General features: G+C 41.5%; 1 protein-coding gene across 1 annotated transcript; it reads left to right on the top strand.

Annotated features, from left to right (window-relative positions):
* Nucleotides 1–4,319: 4,319 nt before the first annotated feature.
* Nucleotides 4,320–18,073, top strand: NICOL1 (NELL2 interacting cell ontogeny regulator 1). The gene is made up of 4 exons (XM_085309660.1): nt 4,320–4,418; nt 4,607–4,764; nt 10,798–10,886; nt 14,829–18,073. The coding sequence occupies exons 2-4, from the start codon at nt 4,632–4,634 to the stop codon at nt 14,892–14,894; spliced, it is 288 nt and encodes a 95-aa protein (XP_085165786.1). The 5' UTR covers nt 4,320–4,418; nt 4,607–4,631; the 3' UTR covers nt 14,895–18,073.
* The last annotated feature ends 4,656 nt before the right edge of the window (nt 18,074–22,729 follow it).

Raw genomic sequence — 22,729 nt, 5'->3', positions numbered from 1 at the left:
CTGACCTTCATTTCACAATAGCTTGGCAACAGCTTTTCCTATGTATCAGAAAGCATTCTAGCCTTTAGGAGGGGTTTAAAGGTGCCTGTTACACTTGGCTTCAATTGTTGATTTTTGGTAAACTGTGAAAGATTTTTAGCCTGGTTTCTTTCCCACATCTGACACTGTGGTTTAAGAGGCCTCTTGGAATTGAATAGTTCCTGCACTAAAGGGGATCTCAGTGTTGAGTTTCTATCATGCTCCCTGTTTGGAGATACATGTCTTTCTTGAACTGTTGCATGGACTTCACTGGGACAGCTGCAGTGTCTTGAACCTTCATAGCTGACCAGAGTTCAGCTTGTGGTTGGATTCTTGAAGGGTTTTCCAGGAAGCTCTAAGATGRAGAATTTGTCAAGCATCACTGCCAACAGCAAATTTATCATTTCATGAAGGAGAATTTTTTCCATCACCAAACCTCTACCTTATTGTTTAAAAAAGRTACTGAGCCATCAAACAAAAGTGAATCATTATCTCATGGCATGAAAGACAAAATAAGGATACAGTAGTTTGATTTTCAGTCTTGCTCACAGCCTGAGAAGAGTATCAGGAAAAAAAAACAGTTTGTTCTATTTGTGTGCTAAAATGTCTACRGTGTAGCAGCCTGTCACCTCTCAACTCATCTACAAGACTGTAAAATAGTTATTTAAGTGAGAATTACAAAGCTGTGGGCCCTGGTTGCTGCACTGTAGCCAAATGTCTCTGAATTCCTGTATCAGTAACCCATCCCAAAATGTGAATGCTCTCCAGCCATCTTGTTCAGACCAGAAAAAGTTGCCTTTGCCCTGGTAACTGAGAAAGGAGAAATGGAAGTTTTCCAGGGGCTTTGATCGTACTTTGATGCAAATTAACCTGTTACTTCTTGTGTGATCCATCAGAGATGAACCGAACAATAGTTTCTATGCAACAGCCTTTTATGTCCTTAAAAAGAATTCATATCCCCTTCTCTTCTTTATGTTATATAACCTCAGTTCTTTCAACTGTTTTTGGAAAGCATGATTTCTAAACCTCTGATCATTTCTGCTGTTGTTGGGGTTCTTCTAGTTCATAGCATTCTTGCACTGCCATGACCAAAACTAGACGCCGTAACCAAAACTAAGACCTTGTGCCGAATAGAGTCTAAGATCTTGCACTCCTTTTTGCACATCCCAGTATAATTGTCTTTTTTGGCAATATTGTAGACTTATTTCAACTTGTGGTTCTCTATCTTTTTTACAGAAGTGCCACTTAAGCTGCTGTTCCCCACTCTGTGTATGTACAGTTGATTATTTCTGATGAAGTATAGCTTGTTCTCCCCTTTATCAATTTTTATTGTTTTTAGACCATTTTTTCAACTTATCTGTGTCATTTAGAATTTTAGTCCCCTCACTCAGCATTGCCTATAGCCTCCCAGGCCGGCATTACAACCACTGAAAATTACCCCTCCACTTAATCATTATCCATTCAATTAATATTGAATAATCCTTGACCCAAAAGATGTCTCTGCAGAACCCCATGAGATATATGTCTCTACAGAGACAGTGACCCATTGCTAACTCTCAGCAGAATTACTTGGCCAGTTTTGCTGACCTTCAAATAGTTTCTTTAGCTTACTTCTGAGGACACTGTGTGACACAGTATCAGAAACGATCCTGAAGCCAACTCCCCAGGGAGTTCTRAAATTAGGGCCCTTGCACGCCTCTACCTTTTATGCATATATTTTTAATTAAGGCCTTTAATCTTAGTGATTTTAATTAAGTTTACATGTTTTCTTCTCTCACTGTAAGAATGTAACTTTTTGCAGTTAAGGCTGCTAACATGTCTACTTCAGTGACTGCTTTTCTGCCCTGAGATGTCACCTTTCCTTATGTCCTTTGCTCTTGTTAGGGACCATGCAACAGCACAGCAGCAGCTGTTCTTGTCACTGTTGGTACTGTTTTGGGATCTGACATTGGTTACCTACACTGACAGTTGCTCATGCTAACTGTAGGTTGCTGAGAGCTTTAAGGAGGGATCTAGACAATTTACAGCCCATCATGCTGTTCTTATGCAAGGACAGGGATGTCAATAAGGCTGAAAACATAATTTTTAGCTGCTGGACTGGTTAGACACAGGCTTTGAGGCTTGAGGTAGGTATCCATGAGGTATGGCTTTGAGGTTTATATCTCTGCATCTGTCTCCCAATCATCCTTTCGGACTGTGTTTCATAGCTTTGATTTTCCTTTTTACCAGTCTAGTTTCATCCTTGAGAACATAAAGCCACATATACCAGCACAGTAGACAAAACTTAAGACATTCTCAGATATGCTGAGAGGCTCTTCTTTCATTTACATTTAAAAATATGGGAAACAAAAATGAAAAATATAGAAGCCAGGCCTTAGACTTTCTTTGAAACCACCTGGAGTTGGTGGCTAATGCTCTTGGGAATTGAGACCTAAATTCCTGATGCAGGGCTGCCTTTAGAAAAAAGAATTTGGGAACTATTGTGGGTTGTGCTCCTTTTTCTACTTACCTACTGGAAAGACCAAGCAATTATGAAAGAGTTTACTCTTAGAAAAGACTATGTTGGTACCTTGAAAAAGTATTAAACAGCAGCTTGATGTTGTCAAACGTTATTGCATTTGTAGGTAGTTGCTTTTGCTTTTGCTGTCCTCTTCTTTAAGCTCATGTATGACAAGTGTGATATGACCCATGGGACCATAAAGTGTCTATGTTCAAGGAACACATATGCCAGCGCTGATGGAAGTGTAAAGTTTTGATTTCATTCCAGAATTTCCATTTGGTGTTATTTAAAACTGTGCTGAAGAGGGCTACACTTTGTGACCAGCCCTAGATGAGTGTATAGTCAAACTTTGCAATATTTTCCCATTACATCTTGGCTCTTATAGAGCTGTTCCCTTAAAGAGGCATCTGAGGGCATGAGAAAAGATAAATAATGTTAAAATGGGCAATCTCACCTAGTCTAACTTTAGCCATCCAACTTCAGAGCTTGGATTAGGAGTCTCAGCTTCCTTTGGAATCAGTGGAACCACTTTGAGAAACATGTGTGTCCTAACACRCCTTCTGAAGACTTCTTTCACCAAGACCTTCATTTGGACCCTTTACACAATGCAAGCTGGATTGCAGCTGCATTTTGGAGCTAAAAATTAGCTCAGTGTGTCATTCCTATAGGAATTCAATCCACTGCTCTGGGCCGATCCTCTGCAAGTCCTCTTTCATGTGCACAAAGCAATTCCACTTTGTCAGAAAACAGTCGAGAGCCTGGAGTCTTTTGAGGTGACATTTAGACTAACCTCACTCAAAATCATAGGAGTTGAAATGAGGAATGTGAGAAGTAGTTCTGAGGGAAGACAGGGAAGCAAGCAAAATGGAAGAAGAATATTGCTGGTGATAATCCTTATGTCTGAAGAAAGTCAATGTTAAATTCTGTCCCAGCCTGGGAAGGCTGATACTTCCACAATTTGGCAGGTTAATCCTTCTGTTACAGACCAGCAAGTGGGAGAAGGTAGAACAGTTTCCCTAAGAGAATCGCAAAGCAGTGGATTGAACAGATATGCTGTTGAGTTTGAATCTTTAACTACTCTCTGTGGCAACCAGGTCTTCAAAGCCTCTCTCTTTTTTTCCAAAAAGCATCACCTTTGTTTTCTAAGGGCTTGATTTCAGCCAGATAGTTATTGAGGAGATTCATGCTTGAGCTTCTTCTGAACACAGCCTGTTAGCAAAATGCCAGATCAAAACCTGAGTCTGAAGTGAGTATTCTTAAAATTTTGCAGTGCATCAGTTTTGACTGGGCTGTTATCATGGCTACCTAGCATGATGCTGCGCAGGATTTATATTCCCAGTTGGCTCATGCGCATTGCTGTTGTCCACAAGGATTCATTATTGTCGGAGTTGCACTAAGCCTTTAATGGGGTTCGACACAGAGAGCAAGAGGTCAGTGGCAGGTCTGTTTTTTTCCAAGCAAACTTGTGAGTTTTCATTTCACTTGAAACCTCCTGGAACAGAATTTCACTTTAAGTAAATTACAGCTAAAGCAAGAGATGGGTGCTGCATATTTCAGCATAGTCCTTTGGGGAATAAAAGAAACAAACACAAACATTGGCCAAGTCCCTCTTATTCAGATTGCAGCAACCGATGTTCACCAAGCAGAGGAAGTGGCCTTCTGGGAGCAGAGGCAATGCATGAGTAAAGCAGCAACCATCATTGCGGTCCCTTTAAATCTTCTCCTCCACTTGGCAGCTCCAATTTTTCAGTGTTGCTATAGCAAATCTCCATGGCAATGACCCTAATCAGGGAAGGGGGAGATGCAAGAGGGACGCATGCTCAGTGTGGCTGCGTGGAGTCTCGCCTGTYTGCTGCAGCTATTTCCAAGGGTCTGTCACATAAGCGAAGAGAAAGATCAGGTATTTAGCAAACTGGCCCTGGGGGTGCATCACATCTCCAAGTTCATGGCATGCTGCTGCAGTGATGTGTGCATGTGGGTTTGCGTGTACATGTAGATCTGTGCCTATCATGTCTTGTCTGCTTCCCTGGGGGGGACAGAGCGTGCTGGGAGAAAGCAGCTGATTTTCACTATTTCTCCTCATTTCAGGCTGAGAAGACAGCTTGAATTATTGATGAGAGTAATGGCGTTGCCGTCTGTCTGGAGCGTGATCCGTGTGGCGATCCCGTTCATTTCGGTGGTTGGCCTACTAAGCGTGAGGCTTGTTGGGGCCAGCCAGGACTCTGGGAGTGTCATTCCAGCAGAAAGTATGTACCCTGCCGTGCTGCACTCATTCCTTCCCTCTGCACTGCTTGCTTTCTTTCCTTTAGTTAACCCACCTCTTCCACACAGATCTTAAGCTCCAGGGGGATACTGCATTGCCTCATATGTGAGGGTGTAATGATGACTTTATAACTTGTCAGCAAACCACATGAAAACAKCACTTACAGAAACAGCAAGCAAGAATTAGTAGTTACTTAGGAAAAAAAATATAACAGCATACTGCAATTTTCATCTGAGCTTATTTGAAAACTCTTTGGTTGTAGGTCTTTTTGTTCTGCTTCTCGAGAGCTGTGTCTCCAGATTTGCCACTATGTATACAAAGTCCTTGCTTGACTGGTATTGTTAGAAGGGAAATCATGTTTTTTTTTTTCTGCTAGGGCATTGCATTTTCTGTATTTTGGTGTCTGGTTAGAACAAAAGGTCAAATTCAGCTTTTTTGTAACTACTATGGATTGACACAGGGGAAACTGAACTAAACAGCAGATCTGTAAAACATAGACTGATCTCTGAAATCATGCTGCTACTCTGCAAAGCAAAATAATAAAACACAACAGATTGGATTGCATACAGCCCATGGAGCTGGGAGTTCTTGAATTTAGATCACAGCTCTATTAATTTCCTCTGTGTTTTTGAGCAAGTCTCTAGTTCAACTTTCTTAGCTCTAAAACGAGGCAATAGTACAAAGATATTAGGCAATGTTTTCAGGGTGTTCTGTTGAGGACAAGTGTGACATATCCACTCATTAGAAATGTAAAATAGCCTCTGGAGAGACAAAAAAGGAAGATAACCGCATACAAACCAACCTCTAGTTAGTAGTCACACTTACCTTTTATCATAGCAGTCTTTTTACATGACTACCAAAGAAAAATCCTTTATCCCAGGTCTGATTTAGTCATTGCATATTATTCTTCCAGAATAGAATCACTACTTTTTAAACAAACCTATGGCTATCCATAGATCTATATTCTATAGATTCCATTCTCTTCTTCTTCTTCTTCTTTTTTTTTTTATTAGTGGGACAGTGCTAAGTTTGAGTCTGTTCTATTCTAGTTCTCCTATCACACTCATATCTATTCCGTCTGTCTGCTTTCCAGGTGTGCATTAACTTGAATAATTTTTGTGGCAAGTAGTCCATTTTTTCTTCTCAAGGAGAAAATGGTGATTGAAAAATAAATTGTATGTGCCTTTTGTGTGTTTTTGTTAGCAGAGGCAGGTCAATGAAATACACACTTTGAGGAAAAAGTATAGGGTGATTCCTTGTTCCATTTGTGTAGTGGAAACTCCTATTTTTTCTGCAGAATGGTATCTTGGCCACAGATTCTCACCCTAATTCAACATGTTATTTAATCTTTTTTATATCCTGTGGCCAGGTTACTGAGTCCCCTGAAGAACCTTGAGAAAGATTCTGTAGTTTGTCTTGCTCTTGCAGGTGAGAATGAGGAATTGAAGGCAGGCCTGAGTGCTTCTGAGGAGAGAGGCTGCTCCGTCCTGAATAATGGAGCCTGGCAGCTTTATCCTGCTAGCATTGCTACAAATGCTAGAACATTATTTCTGTCTGAAACCAGGCCAAGAGGAAGGCTCCCAGTTGATCACAATTGCTTTGTGATGCTGCAGGGGCTGAATTTTAAGGCAACAAGGAACCCAGGATGCCCCTAATTATCCAGTTGTTGAGAGTGCTGCGCTGCTGTTAAGTGCTTTCCTCTGCTCATTAGTGCTATTTCTGATAGTTAACTTGTGGAGCTCATTCCCTAGGACACTGTGGATGCTGAAAGTTTATATAGGATCTGATTTAGATTAAAAGTTTACATCAGAACTTACTAGCTAAACTCAAGAAAGAAAAATCTCAGAAAAGACTATTAGATACAGAAGCACCTCCTSTGACTTGGGAACTTTGTAAGCCAAGTATTGCTGAGGCCTGGGAGGGTCTTCTAGGGACATATCCCTGCATGTTTGCCATGTTCTTGTGCACGTCTGTGGGCATCTGTTGTTGGCAGTGGAGGTCAGATCTATACCAGGAAAGTAAACAGTGCCCAGGGCTGTTCCCTGGCATGGGAACATGATATAAATGGCTAGAATGGCCCCTGGCACAGTTCTGTCCATGACAGGAGGCCATTTGCCTATCTGGAAGGCCAAGAGATTATTCTCACAGAGATGAACTATTTCATGCCAGCTCTTCTTAAAGCCTGGGAAGGCTCCTGGGCACAGGTATTTGCTATGAGGTATGTAGTTTWTGGAAGGCAAGACACCAGGCCAGACAGACCATCAGTTTGATCTAGTATAGACCTTCCTACATATTGTCCTACAAGACAGCTCCACTGACTATTTCTCACCAAGGAGCTGATAGTACTGGCCTATTTTGGGAGAAGTTGGGAAGAAGAGCWACTCATATGTGCATCTGCCATATTACAGGTGCTTAAGTCCATACTGTCAGCCCATGTAAACTGATATGATCCTAAATGACCTAGAGAGACTGTAGTGCAGGTTCTAGCTGGAGAGACATGATGTACATTGACCATAGTAATTCTGGTTTTGCYAAGGATAGAGGAAAATAGAGGCATTTACTGACCCAGTATGCTCAGTTCCATGGTGTTTTGTCCTTGCTGGTTATAGGAGAGGTAAGTGCAAGTGTGGAGGATGCACGAGTCACAGTGGAGAGGTGTGAGGGAGTCACAGTTCTGTGTATTACTGAAAGATACTGCCCTGGRGGTGGCAGTGATATCTGGCCTAGAGTACTATCTCCTACTTTACGCTTTGCTTATAAGCAAATCAAAGAGCCATGCCTAGCTTATTATGAATAACGCTAATTAGCAGTGATTAATCTGGTCCTTGTACTATATACACAAGCACTTTGCATTTGCAAAAGACTATTCAAGTATAAAGTGCTGTTACGAATGTTTGCAGAGGATTTTCTTTAAAGTTCAGTGCAATCCACTAAAAAAAATTAAGTAATTTCTCCAATCTCCCATTGCATTTAGAACCCAAATAACCCACTGCAAAAGCTGAAATGTGGAGTTTGAAGAACAGAAGCTGATCAGTCTGRTTTCATTAGCCAAGGTGCTTGAAACACAAAGAATGAATGCAGTGCACATGTGAGGGAAAGTAAATTAGACTTCCACAGTGTTTTCAGTTCCAGTTCTTCTCCAAGAATGTGGCCAAGAAGCACATTTTAAGCTCTCCTTCCCCACTTCTCTCCAAGCAGACACATATAGTCTTCACGCTGACAGGATCCATTTAAAGAATTATAGCTGACTCTTGATAATTCTCATTATGTTAATCCACAAACCTGTTAAGTCTCCCAATGAATGATAGCCTGTTCCCAGCTGTCAGCAAGGAATTAATATCACTTTGCTGTACTTTGCTATGATGTGACTTAAGGTTTGATTTCATGATTGCCGTAAGCTGATGTAAGTTTATGCTGCCTGTGCCCTTCYCTAAAACCTAGCCTCCTGTCCTTGCCCCATTTCTTGTCCGGGCCCTAAGACTTGTACATTCAGTCACTGCTCTAGAAAACAAACAAACAAACAAAAAATCAGTGATCAACTGACCAAGCAACTGCATGGTCAGCTGCAGTGTGAACAAGGGAAGGTGTGGGACCACTTAGCCGAGGACAGAAGGGAGCGTGGGAGTGCTCCTATTGACAGCCGCATGCACTTAAATTTGCTTAACCCCTTCTGAAACCAGACCCTTAGACATAGTTAATTGGAGGAAATGTCCACAGGCATCCTACAGAAAATACAGAGAGCATTAGAGGAGGATGAGTCCAGCTAGACAGGCCTAATACTCTTCACTCTGGAAAGGAGACAACTAAGCAGGGAGTGAGAAAGATCAGCAGAGTCACAAGTGGAATAAAAATAATGAATATAGACCAACTGTATCTTCCAGTGCAAAAAGCAGAGGCAGCAAATGAAACCAGAAGATGATAAATTCAGAGCAGACAGAATCAGTCTTTTGTTTACACAATGAATAGCTGAGCTGTGGAACTCATTACCTCAGGATGTTGTAAATGCCAAAAGTTAACATGGATTCAGGAAGCAATGGGTAAATTAATGTGACTGSTAGCTATAGACTTTTAGGGGAGTGGGGAAATCCTCCTTCTTGCCTAATCTATTTTATTTGGGGAACTGCATTCTTGTTGCTCTGTGCTAGTCTGATCCAGAACCAATAGATCTGCATGGGCAGATACCCTCAGTGCTTCCRCCATTTTTCTGCCGAAGCTGCTTGGACGCCTGAGCAGCTCCTTTCACAGGGCTAGCAGAAGTGCAATAATCGCTTGGCCTGGATGTGCCATTCCACTAGTATCTCCTGTAATACCTGTCCATATCGACGTGCTCGACCAGCGTAAATGCCAGCGAATGTTCCTGCAGAGCTATGGCCTTTCTGAGGGCCTGGGAAGGCTTCTTGGGTTGCACTCAGGGTTTGACTATGAAATTCATTGGTCTCCTCAAAGACACTTTCTCCACATTGCCAGGGGCGGGAGACATTCATTTGTGACCTTTAGTTTGTTTTTTCTCCTGTGAGTTCTGATTTTGAGAACATTTTGGTTACGAGCACTTCAGGGTATGCAGCGCTTTCCTGCAGTGGAGCCAGGGCAGCGTGCTTTCCAAAAGGACCACGGCAATAAGGAGCAGGCCACAGCACCAAGGTAATGACAGATTTGCTGATAGCACATCAAGGATGCAGATTTCTTTCTCAGAGCTCTATTTCATGCTCCGAAGTAAAAACAATTAAGACTACTTAAACAATTAAGACTACTGAAATACTGAAAACAGGGKTTTTTTTGAGTGTCCTAAAAACATGCTGAAAGCCACCTTGTCACTACTTWTCTCAGGCCTGGAGAGAGGGTCTTAGCAAGTGCTGCTGTTCTTATGGAGGTGGGGACTTTGCATTTCCCCACMTCCCTGGGATGAAACCCCTGGCTTGACTTTTGAATCTGCCTGAGCTGTGAGCTGTGTGGAAGGGAGATGGAGGAGGTTGACTGAGACAGAAATACCTCCTGAACTGGTCACAGCCCCGAAGAGGTTTGCTGGGGAGTTACAGAGCCAGAACCATGCTGACTGTTCCCTTCCAAGAGGCCCAACTCAGAAATGCSTGCTGCCCAACAGGGAGCAAGGACTGGGGTCCTGCAACGCTGCCCAGGAGGCCCCTGGCACCAGGGAGCTCCTTAACTAAGCAGCAGCTTTGCACCCACTTTGCTGTGTCAGAGCAGCACAAGTGGCTGTGTTATGACAAGGACTTTAGCACTTCCCCCATCAGGGGTGCTCTGTGATCAGTGTGACATTTCTCTCCTTCCGTTCCCCAGGCATCTCCTCTGGTATCTGCAATCCTTTCCCTTGAAAACCCACACTTCATTAACTCTGTGACTGAATGACAAGGAATGAGATCAGTGCAGGGTGAATCTTGGCAGAGCAGGAAAGCTGAGGCCCAAGATAGAAGTGAGCCGTTTCAGTTGTCAAGTCCTTTCCTCCTCCTCCTCCTCCTCCTCTTCTCTGCCTTTTCCCAGCCTTGCCCCTCTGTGCACACACGCCGGCACCAGCTGCAGAGACAGTGGGACGCTTTGCATTCCTGGCAGAGAGAAAATACAGCAGCAGGTGAAAGGAAGCAAATACAGATCTGGCTCTGTCTCTTGCCAAGCTGTTCTGTAAGGGCTCCTGTAAAAACAGACCTGCCTTTCTGATTTTTGAACCACTGCAAACTGCTATTTTCAGAGTATAGCAGGAGCCGAGGATTTTAATTTTAAGGCAAGAGGCTGGGGGTTGAAGGCACACAGCACCTGGCAGAATCAAGCCTGGCCTGTGTTCAGAAGAGCACACGTAGCAAAATGTTCATTTGCTTTTGCTTGTCTTTCTACATGAAGTGAGCACTTGCACACGGATAGATATGGTTTTGTCCACAAACAGCCCTAACTTTGTATACATGCATGTGTGGGTGCCTGGCAAAATTGGTTTTCTTTTGGCAGTACAGGATCTCTGAGTATTTCCTCTTTGACGGTGATGCCTTTTTAATGTACCTCTTTCCAGGTCGTCCCTGTGTTGACTGCCATGCGTTTGAGTTCATGCAGAGGGCGTTGCAGGATTTAAAGAAGACGGCGTATAATCTAGACACACGGGTATGCGTTTCTATAGAAATGTTTTTACTTAGCCTTTATCTCCCAGTAGCCAGGTCTGCTTGTCTGTATACAGCAGACATGACATCTCTGCTGACTCACTTCCATCTCAGCAAATAGGATTGTACCAAGTACAGATTATTTTTCACAGTTTGGAGAGGTTCATTAAAGATCATCTAGTCAGACTTCTTGCATAACAGGCCAAGGAATTACCCAGACAGTTCCTGCATTAAATAGAGAAGAAAAGAAGATGTATGAAGGAGAAAAGAATAAGAAAGATGATTCACTCCTTGTCTCAAAACATTGCTTTTGAGCTATGGACTGACCACAYTGGACAGGAGCAGAAGGTGAATGGGAGGGCAGGAGAAAAGGCGAGTAGGGCTGATAGAGAAGAAAGGGAAGCACATATATTCCTCACTTATRCATCAATATTCTTGATGGAAAAAGAGGAAGTGAATTTGCTCAGGTACTTGGCACACAGGGCACTTTATAAATTCACATGTCTGTCTTGTGGTACAGAAGTCCCAGTGAACAAAACCTCCGGGTATGGTAAACACACTGATTTTAGTAACGTGTACTGATGTGGGTTCATAAATACAGACAAATACTGACTAGGGTAGGACTTACTCATCTAAAATGCACAGGTGGTCCCCATGCTGCCTGAAAGATGAAAGGGGCAGCAGGTCTCTTATGTCTAATAAAGCTCCACTCATCTATGTCTTGTGCTACTTCTTCCCTAACAGCTTCATRAACAGTGGCAACATGACAGGGAAGCAGCTTTTGCTGAGTGAAGTGAAGTTGTAGCCACATCTCCCAGTTCCTTTAGGTGACTGCTCAGTGCTTTTGGCTAGCGCTGTCTCCGCTGGTAGGTGAGAAGGGCCCCTTGTTCATTTGAAGTCATCCTCTGCTCCAGTTGTCATTCRCAACAACCAAAGAGATGTAAATCAACCATGTGTCCTAAACTATAATACACAAGGATGATTAGGTTGCTTTGCCTTTGGTTTCTTGTGACCTTGGGCAATCACGTAGGGCCCCACACAGTAAGGTTGGAGAGCCTTTAGCTTTCTTGAGCTATCGATAGCAAACTGATTAGGGAAGAACTTTCAGTGTGGTATAGGTTACCTTCACAAAACAAATTCCTGTGCAGGCACTACCATAATGCTAAATAACTATTGTTGCTGGCTGCAGATAGAGGGGCATCAGCTGTACAATCTCCTCCTGCAGTGAGCCAGGCTGTTTTGGTACAAAATGGGGTTCACCCCATTGGATTAAGTTCAGCTGAAATGTTTTGTACCTATGCATGATATGGCAAGATAATGTGCAGTCACAGCTCTGTTCGTTCCCTTAATACCACAGTTCTTACATGGGAAGTTAAAGGAGGTACCAGACTTCTGTCTAAGCTGCACTGGGCAGATTTTCTGAGTGTAGTAAAGGCAGCATGATTCCTTTAAACCCACTGGTGGAAATATTCAGACATATCTGTGTTGACTATTCTATCTGGAGGGTGGAGTGAGTAGCAGATCCATCAGAGGGCAATGCTGTGCTGTACCGTGCTCTGAGCAGTCAGAGGCAAGGCAGAGTGTAGAGGAAAATGTCRGCTTCAGACCTCCACAGTATAAGCCTCTGTTTCCGTAAAGATGTAGAGAGGCCTGAGATGTCAGGCACTGATTCAAGGCAGCTCTCAGTACAACAGAACAAGTGGTATAGGAACAGTTCCATCACCAAAGCAAGTATAGCCTGTTATCTGGAACACCATCCACCATTCAACAACTACAAGCATTCAGTAGTACTATAACAAAAAGGTAGATTACTTTCCATCTTTTCCTGTCTTTAGATTGAGACTGGAGACCTTTCATGAAGATGCTTTAGTTTTATACAAATTATTGAGTAATACAGAGATACTAATGTGAAATTCAGTGGCCAAGGTTCTACAAATGGCATGTTCTGGCCTTCTATTCACTGAAAAGTACCACCTGCATATCCTTACCCAAGTGCTMRTGCTTGGTTTWTTCTGACCAGCTCTTTGTCTTCTCAGGCTTTACCYCCAAATAGCTTCATTCAGCAACTCCTGAGTATGGAAAGTCCTTGTTACAAGGCAAACCCCATGGAGGACATGGCTTCTTAAGCCAATGCCAAGAGGGCCACAATTAATTTTGGTAATTGAGGTTTGTCTTTCACAGTCTTTCAGATTACCATTGAATGCTCCCAAAGCTTCTCTTCCTGCCTGTAGTCATAGTCATTAGTGATTCCCAGGCAGGGTTTGTGGTAAAAATGACAGCTTGTTGGCATTACGATGAAATCCAATAAGCCTGTGTGATGTTAAGATGATTCTAGGATCTCTACTGGGCTCCCAACAATGAGAGCATTCACTCATCTGGGATTATATTGTACAAGCGTGGAGCAGTGTTTAATAACATACGCCATTGCAGTAAGCTGATRAGTGCAAACAGACAAGGAAAATGAACAAGTCCTCTTTAATGCAAAGGTGGATGTCAGAAGTTTGGGTTGAAAGCTATAGAGGGCTGCGAAGGGAGGGAAACATGGCCTTGAAAACAGCCTTTGCCCCCAAAAGTTTGAACTCTAAGAACAAGAAGTAGAGTGGCAGAGAGCAGGAGCTGACGAGGGACAGAGGTAATGGCCATGCTGATGCAGCCTGCTGCTCAGCAGGGACATTGCAGCATGGTGGAGCATGTCCCTACTTAGAAGTGCCCAACTACTCCTATGAGAACTGGGCATCTTTGTTGATCAAGCCCTTGCTGTTTTTAATTTGTCAGGAGGCATCATGTCAAAGGAACACCAGCTGGCTAAAGACTTTGTTGTTTCACAGAGATTTTTGATTGTGAACAAGTGATTTTCAAGATTTTATGTTTCATCCRGTAGAAATGTGAACCCTTTTCCTGGTAAATTTAAGCCTGTTTRCTTTTTTTCTCTTAAGAAACTCTTCAAAGTTAATCCACAAACTGCTTTGGGGACCTTAGACCACAAGCTGAAAATCACAAATTATGCTCAGGAAGAAGTTTCTCTTTAGTCACGATTGTACTTGCTGATGTGAGTTGCTGGCACTAGGAGTTTGACTGAGAGTCTTGCAAGAGACTCAGCTCCTGAAACGATAGGAATTTCAGCCTTTGTTTCTCAAAAGGTGAGACCAGGACCCACAAAATATCTCAGGTATTTGACCACAATGTAGGAAATGATACTTAAGTATCCTTGAATCTAAATGGGAAATTAATTTTTCCTGGATACAGAGAGAAAAAGCTTGGAAATACTTTTCTACCAAGACTCTGCAAAACTAAGACCCGGAAATTTTRAATGATGAGCATAGAGAGAGGTTCTTAAGCTGTTGACAGTATTCTGGAGGCGTAGCTCCAAATCAAGTTGGCAATAAGGCAAYTGTCAAAAAATTAACTCAGGTTAAAATAGAAGCCACAAACTCTTAGATCTGTCCTGAGAGGTTATGAGTTTCAGAGAACAAGGTTAGAAAGACAGCTGGATTTAACTCATAGTTATTCTGGAGAAACAGTAGTGTAACTGAGAGCACAATTGGCCCTTTAGCACATGCTATCTGGTACAATTAAATTACACAGTACTGAAGACATCACCAACAGGAAGCCATCAATCATTTAGAAGGAATTAAAAGCAGTGCAGCTGAAAGTGGAATTTTGCTCAGCATTTATAAAGCACACTTTAAKAATTTTGCAAGCCTAGTCCCTACAAGTTAACTATAAAAATGAAAACATTTAAACTACAAAAATATTCCCCATGCATCCCAGTTCTAAATATACTTATTTTTTATCACTTTTTCTGGATGAAAACCAGCACTAATAACTGTGATTTTTCACTCAGCAAAGCATCTTGACTACAGCTATGCTGAGGGATTAGGCCTAATCAATTATATATTCTTTTAAAGTGATATAATCAGTTCTTTCATTTCATATTTTTTTGCAGACAGAAACCCTCCTCCTGAGAGCAGAAAAGAGAGGCCTCTGTGATTGCTTTCCTACAATACACTGAAATGAGCACGGGGATTTGGCTGATGGACACTTACTCATTTTTAAAGTTCTGTTCAATAAATTACAGGAAGATCTAGAATGCAAGTTGTGCCACACCACAAGGAAAACAATTTTTATCCAAACAGGTACAGCTCAGTTAGACCATTCTTACTTTGCTGTGTTTTATCATTACTGTATGTGATATTGCATCCGCTGAAGTATCAAAAGAAGAAACAGTTCCAAAGTCTCACTCATGGGTTTTATGTAAGGATAGCATCTCACTTTTCTGATATTTCAAGCCAAATATTGTCCTTGGAGTCTCAGACCAGGCCCTCAGCACACACAAATCACCATAGATCTGTGAAAGTCAGTAGAGTCTCATCATTTCATACCACCTGTAAAAAGACATCTAAGGATAGTCTTTAAATAATTCTTTGATATATTTAATATTAGAATGTGGTCCTAACATAAAAAGAAAGCTGTTTTGCAAGATGTGTAGCTTAAAAGTACTTACAAGCAGTCATGGTTTTATATAGAAATTAATAGTTGTCATTGACTGCTTGGCAGTTCAAGGAAGATGTTTGTCCACAATTGTAGATTGTATCAGTAGGCCAGTACATAGCAAASACAGTAATCTGCATCACAGCATTAATTTCTTCAGAGCCACATAGTAGCTGTGATCTTTTGGAGAGATTTATTAAATACTTAATGCGATCAGTAACATTTGTAATCACATGAATACTGCCTGGCAATTGAACTGATTGTGTCTGCCAAAATCTTCTGGAAAAGTGTCTTTCATTAAGCAAATCACATACTGGGTTAAGCCACTCTCAGTGGCCTCTACAGAGAGTTTTGGCAAAGAGCCTACAAAATGCCTGCGCATCCAGAAATCTCCTGCAAACTGTTGGTTGGGAATATTTAAGTTCCACCAAAATGGTCCACAGGTTTTTAATGAACTGTATATGAGGAAGAATTTCGCTCCATAGTGAGGAGTTAAAGTGCTGAGACTGTTAATATCCCTGCTGCAATCAGTGAGAGACAAGAAAGAACAGAACAATTCAAGCAGTGTAGCAGTAGACAGGATTTGGCCTTGTTACTCTGGGGGAGGGGGAAAAAAACAGATCCAACAGATCCCTTCTAATTGTTTTAATTTTCACTTTTTTTGGCAGGGGAGGGGAGAGCAGGGGAAGAGGAACAGAAAATGGCCTTGATGGAAAAAATAAAAGATTTTTCATAGACTTAAAATATCATACCCAACAAAAGTGGTTTTCAAAATTATTTTATCCACTTTTGTTAATATGTCTATTTATCTTCCCATAACTGGCTGATATTTTACTGTCAGGCTGCTCAGTAAGTTATGAGGGTAATTGGCAACTTTTTAAAAGCAAACAGGCTGGAAATACGTATTTTATCATCATTCTTATTATACATTTATGTGCATCACCTGGCTTTGCAAACTGGCTTGAGAGGAAGATTGCTAAGCTTATTTTAGGGTTATTGGACTCTTGAGCTGCAGTCTAGTGTCAGGATCATTTAATATTTCCGTGAGAGTAGTAGGAGGGATTACAAAAGCAACAAGCTGTAGGAGGCATCATGTAACCTATTTCATGGGTGGTGACCTGGACTCACCTGAGCCCCTGTCACAAAGCAGCCTGTTAAGTGTCTCTAGAAAATACCCTTGGGGGAAAAAAAATAGCATATGGAATGACTTGACTGCAGTAGAATTTATGGCTAAGTCATGGAGAAACCCTAATTTTGCAGTGCTTTTTATTCATTAGAGGTGAAATGCAGCCCCAAGCTGAATGCAAATGCCAGGTCTGTGTATTACACAAAAGCCTGGGACCAGAATTGGGATTTCAGTGATGCATTCCTGTAGTCTTGGCTTTCTGCACAGGACCGAGCTGCACCCTGTCTGACATTATTTTCAACAAACTTTACAGGACATTATTATCTTAGAGTTTATGTGCTTCCTTAGAGAGGGGTGCAGCTGACCAAACATGTACATCTTGATCTTAAAGCTGAGCTGGCCTCCTTTTAGAGGTAGTAGAAAGAAAGAGATGTTTTGGGGCTTTGACTCACATGACCTGTTTTAAGTTGGTTTCTTTATGGTAAGATGACTGGCACTTCAGCAGTGCTTAATTCTCTTCATGAACTGTAAAGGGAATCCAGGGCAAGGTGGAGGTCCACCTGTGGTTGGCTGAAACCCCCCACTCCAGTGATACCAGTGTAAAGACAAAAACTTTATGATGAATTTGTCTGTTTTCAAACCTCCTCTCACTCTTTTTGTCCCACTCCAGCAGGCATTAGGAACTGTGACCTACTGCCAAATTATTATTTTGTTTGCAGACATACTAAATATCACAAAGGAGTTCATTACCGTATGCTCTGCCAAAGCTATCTGAAAGGCATGTGGCTCTAAGCAAGAAAAAGCTTCCTTGCACTTGCATTTCAAGTAGGAAAATCACTTTGTCCTTTCTAGTGTTCTAAAAAAACCCTTTCTTTGTCATCAGGACCCAATATTTATTGAGGGTGTTCACGCAGCCCTCAAGTGCACATTCTCCTCCCCCCCCCACCCCACAAATACATGCAAAATCATACAATTTGTATAAAAGAGAAGCAACATGATAGATCAGCTCATTGTTTTTATAGTTTTGCTCTCCACTGTAACACTGGTAACTGATGGGGAATAGTTAGAGGTTCTTAACCACGGACTAGGTTTTGTTTCACAGTTAAATAGTAGGTTTAAAACAGCCCCTTTGCAAAACACTCACCTTAGGTTGCTTTACTCCCACTGAGATTTGAACTTAAGCAATGCACAGATCTTGACTTGGCTTTTTGCAGGATGTGGAATTCCAACACTGAACCTGTGAATTTTGCAGCACAGCTCAGCTTTTGGRCAGGGCAACATATCTATGGTTGTGTATTGCTAGTGTGCATGCGTATTCTGCCAGTACCTTAAAGAATCTTCAAAAGGCCTATWAGCAAGCACTATTTCTGGCTGTGTTTTTATTTAGCAAAATGGTTGCTGACTGTTGATATATGCAGTTTATTATGATAAAAAAGTGGAGTGAATGATGAGTGGATGWTTTCTGACTCCCAAGAGATCAGAGTAACATTGCAAGTTTACACCTGTGATGGTAGTGATTATGGTACATGTGCTCCTCTTTGTCTATAACAATAAAAAGGCAAGAAGCATTATGATATTTGGTGTGCCTTGTTATTGATTTGGAAAGTTGTAGTGCTCATGCAACCATAAAGATCTGCTCTTTAATTAGGTGGGAAGTCTACAGGGAAGAAATGCTATTCTATGTCAGAAAATCAAGAAATCTTGTATTTAGGCTAAATTTATGAATGTGTTCTTCATTACTGAAGTATAAAATCTAACTCACTCTTATTTGAAATTAAAAAAATGGCAATGATTTTGTGAGTTTTTTTTAAAGACCTCATACTTTGTACTATATGGTTTAGATAAGGCCTCTTAGAATTAATATGATGGCRTGAAGAAAACATTGAGCTAGATATTTTTATTATTGGTCATGAAGTTAACTTAAATTCAGAAACTCCTTGATCCTCCATTTACTGGAAGAAACTATGTATGTTACACACAGAGGGCTGTAATAGCAGGAGGCTTTAAGACAGAAAGCTATTTCCTGTCTCTCTGCTTAAGAGGATGGCCATTAGATGTCCTTTTTCCCACACGACACTTCTAGCACCATTTTGCTGCAGAGCCAAGGCAATTCTCATGACCTTTTGAAACCAAACTGTGTTTTCTTTTCTTTTGGTGCAATGCTGCTGCAGGTAGACCTGGGCACGTGACATTTGTAGTCATGGTGTAGCACAAGCAGTAGACTGTAAAGATGCACAGTCAAGTTCTTGCTAGAAAAGAATTGGCATAATCATGTGATGCTATCTCTGGGTAGGCAAGATGATGGATAAATGCTGGTAATGCATCTTTYCAGCTTCTCACACCTGCGCTAGTATCTTCTTTGGGTATAACTGTATGTAAGCTGTGGTAGTTGCTTTGAGCTAAGTCCCAGGAGGATTCTGTGAAGACATAGCTAAAATGAATCTCTGGATTTCATTCTGAAAAATGGGAACACAATTTACCTTGCTCGTAATGATTGCCCTACAACAATTACTCTGCAACATCAAGAATAAATTATTGTTAGCTGAATCTGGCTAGTGTAYAGGCTGGTGCTTTTTGCCCATGGTTTTGAGTAGAATACCTTGAAAGCCCCATGAAATACACTCTCCATGTGGAAATCTCATATTTAGAAAACAGTTAATTTTTTTATCCTGAATTGATCTGTGGGTAACTACTGGATGACCTGAGCATCCAATATACATTTCCAGTTTTGGCTTAATGGTTACAAACTGTGTAGGCACRTTCCCTAAGGACAGGCTTCCATGCTGGTACCTTTGGACCTATGGGACAAGGCCTCTTCCCGCAGCTGGGGGACTCATGCAGAGGGCTGAACCTGGCTGTTTGTTTGCTGCCAGATGGGAGATCTCACCTGCTGATGGAAAATGCCTTCAGTGCTGAAGGAGGCTAATAGGAATTCCAATGTCACTCAAAGGTACTTTGAAAGGAGAAAGTCCCTGAGGGGGTTGTGACTTTCTGAGGCAGAGTGAAGCAAAAAGCAGAAGGAATGATTTTTCTTTGCAACTAGCACAAGGCAGAAACTTTGCTTTTGACTCTCCCAAGTCAGCTACTGACCAGCAGACAGGAGAAGGACACTCTCACCTAAAGCAGTGCACTGCTCTGTCCTTCCCGGAGCCAGCTCTCTGTGGGGGAGAGAAGACTGGAGTGAGTGTGGAGGGGAAAAGAGAGACCTGCCATCTGCAGCCTGGCTGAGCTCCTGGCAAATCCACGGTCCTCACTGAGAAACCAGATCTGCTGCCTCCTAAGGATTTACATGCTGTGCATGGTAAGCAGAGGCTGCAATTATTCTGAATGAGGGCGGCGCTGTACTCAGCCAGCATGGTGGCAGCAGGGCCAGGATTCAAAATGGGGAGCGCAGAGATGTTGTGCACACCAGTGCAACAGAAGGGGTTATTTCCCCCACTGTAATCAGGAACAGCATGTGTATTTTCTAAGTGTTGCAGAACCTGCATTTGAGACCTGTGCAATGAAGTGCAGATGGAAGAGGTGGCCGTGAAAAACCCCTGTACTCCTCAGCTGGAGCTGTTCACAACATGGCAAGTTTCAGGGAGGCTTTGTGTTGCGCTCATTCCCAAATAAAATTCAGTGGAGCTGGAAACGTCTTGCAAATTGGCACTTGCCAGTTCAAAAATTTAGGGGAAACTAGTCTGTAGGTGTTATTTCTAGCCCCAGAGAAAGGCAAGACTCATTTAAAGAGTGCTCTTGGCAGCAAATGTTAACTAGAGGTGAAAAAATAATATTACTTGCAAATATGTACATATGTATAATATATATATATTATTTTATATTTATGTGCATATATATAAAAATATTTAGGCTCATTTTTSCTCCAATAAACATTATGAATAAATAATTTCTGACAGCAACAGCTCRAGCAGGATGGATTTGTCTTCTAAACTTCTGAAAAGAGACCATGATTTTCCAGTTTATGATTCTGGTTCTGCCATGAACTGGCCTTGGAGCTCTGAACAGGCATTCAGTCTCTGCATCTCCACAGGGCCAAAGGAAGGAAAGATTTTTTTTCCTTGTATGCTTATAATAATTTGTTGGCTCATGTTAGCAAAGTGATTTGAGGATGGTCAGTGTTGATTATAATTACTGCTGGGCTCCAAATGAGATTAACTGAGTGCCAGAGATGCCAGCTTTGGCTTAGGAAGTCCCTGAAGAGCAAAGTACTAGTGAGTGCCAGAATATTTTGCAGATATAACACTATATATGCTCTGCTCTTACATTCTTCCCTAATTATCTATATTGACTGCTGGAGAAGCATATCACACTGGAAAGACTTTTGATCTGACTTGATGTGGACAAACTTATGTGTTCATGCTATATTCTCTATCTATAAGGCCAAAAAAAGGAAGCTGAAATTGCTAACTTACTTCCTTTAAATCCAGAGGGGAAAGTACAAGGAGTTTGTTAGAATACCACTTCATCATTCCCACAGTTCCCTAAGACCTGACTTCAGGGGGACCAAAGCACATGATAAACTTTATTGCTTGTGCAGGATTTGTGCATTCCCACATGAGCAAAGAATACAAAGAACCAAGTTCTTCCTTCTGTGCCCACAGCACCCACGGTCCATCAAGAGCCTGTTTTCCTCAAATCTGTCTCACCTGGCTCTATCCTAAGCTGTGTGGCAAAGGGAAGATAACCAGATCCATGACATATGTAGTTCCAGTTGGTTGCACAGCTCAAACGTGACAGAGAGGAAAGGCAAGAACAAAAGGATCAGTTGAAACAGGGCAGTCATCCATGATGGAGCTTTACACAATGAGGAACCCCAAGTAGCCACTTGGTCTGCCAGTGTGTAAACATAGCCCTGTACCTGGTAAATAAATAAGAATTCACACTGATGATGTTCATTAATATCCATTATTAATGCTTCAGTTCACTACATCCATCATTATGTTTCCCATGCAATAGCTCTTTGCAGAAAAGTCTCCAGTAAATGATAGACCTTTTGTTCAGCTTAGCTTGTTTGAATGCTTTGAATTCCGTGTGTGTGTGCTGCAATCATTACCAAAGCAATTTTCTTTACATGATGGCCCAAATTCTACCCTCATATGTCCASATGGGGTTCTTCATGAACTCGCTGGAAACTACAAAAGGTGAATCAGGCCTGTTTCGTACTAACTCATGCTTTGTTTACTCTGTTACTGCCTTTGGATTTCTTCAAGTTCCCTTACAGTATTGTAACAGGCTTTGCGGGGGAGAGCAAGCTGCTCTGCCCTATCCCTGGAAATACAAAACAGTGAACTATGCTAAAGAATTTTGATCCTGTCACACATTATTCTTTACTTTGTGCTTCTCAATCTGAKCAAGAGTTGGCTTCAAGATTAAATGCTATTTATCATTTAGGTACTGGCTATGTGAAATAGCAAATAGAAGTCTAACCTTTTCATAGTGGTGCAGAAGGTGTTTCATCATCTTGAAAGTATTAAGGTACCAAAGATAGATGCTGTCTGCAGCATAGGTTGCTACATATGGCTGTTTTTTCTATTGATATGGCAACCTGCTTTTACTCCTCCATACATTATAGATGGAAACAGATGATAATTCTAACATTTCTCAAGAGGACAGATTCTCTTTACATCAGAATTCACTCCATATAAATAAATGAAGAAGGTGAGGTAAAATTGTGGATCTGTTTGCAAAGCCATGACAGTGATATTATAACAAGCCTATCTTCTCTGATGTTTAATTCTTTTCCTTTTTAATTGCTTAAGAAACCRTGACTGTATCTCACTACTCAGGTGTAGGTGGGAGTTGAATGTATGGCATAAACACATTGGTAMCTGTTCAGTATGGTATAAACTTGAAGAAGAATTTGGAAACCAGCTCTGCTACAGCTTTACTGCTTATGTACTTTGGGGTACAAACTACCAAATGTTTTCTTTGACCTCCAAATTCATCAGTGGAGGAATACTATCTGCATATGATGAATGCGGACCACTGTGTCTCACCTGTGGATGTATTAAATGGAAATACATTATCTATAGATGAAAATACTGAATTCATTACTAAAGCGCTAATGCATCATTGTTTTAAGGTGAAATCTTTAGACATTAGAGCCCTGTATGGCTTCTAGTGTCACAGTCACAAATAATTAATGTCTGCCTAATTGTTGCCTGTTCAGCTAGTTTTTGGATAATTTATATAGGAAATAACGAAGTAAGTATTATACATTTAAATAG

The sequence above is a fragment of the Rhea americana genome, unplaced genomic scaffold (assembly GCF_003343005.1).
Source record: "Rhea americana isolate MKP2758 unplaced genomic scaffold, rheAme1 scaffold_30, whole genome shotgun sequence".
NCBI classification, from domain to species: Eukaryota; Metazoa; Chordata; class Aves; order Rheiformes; family Rheidae; genus Rhea; species Rhea americana.
This window is presented reverse-complemented; position numbering and strand designations above follow the sequence as displayed.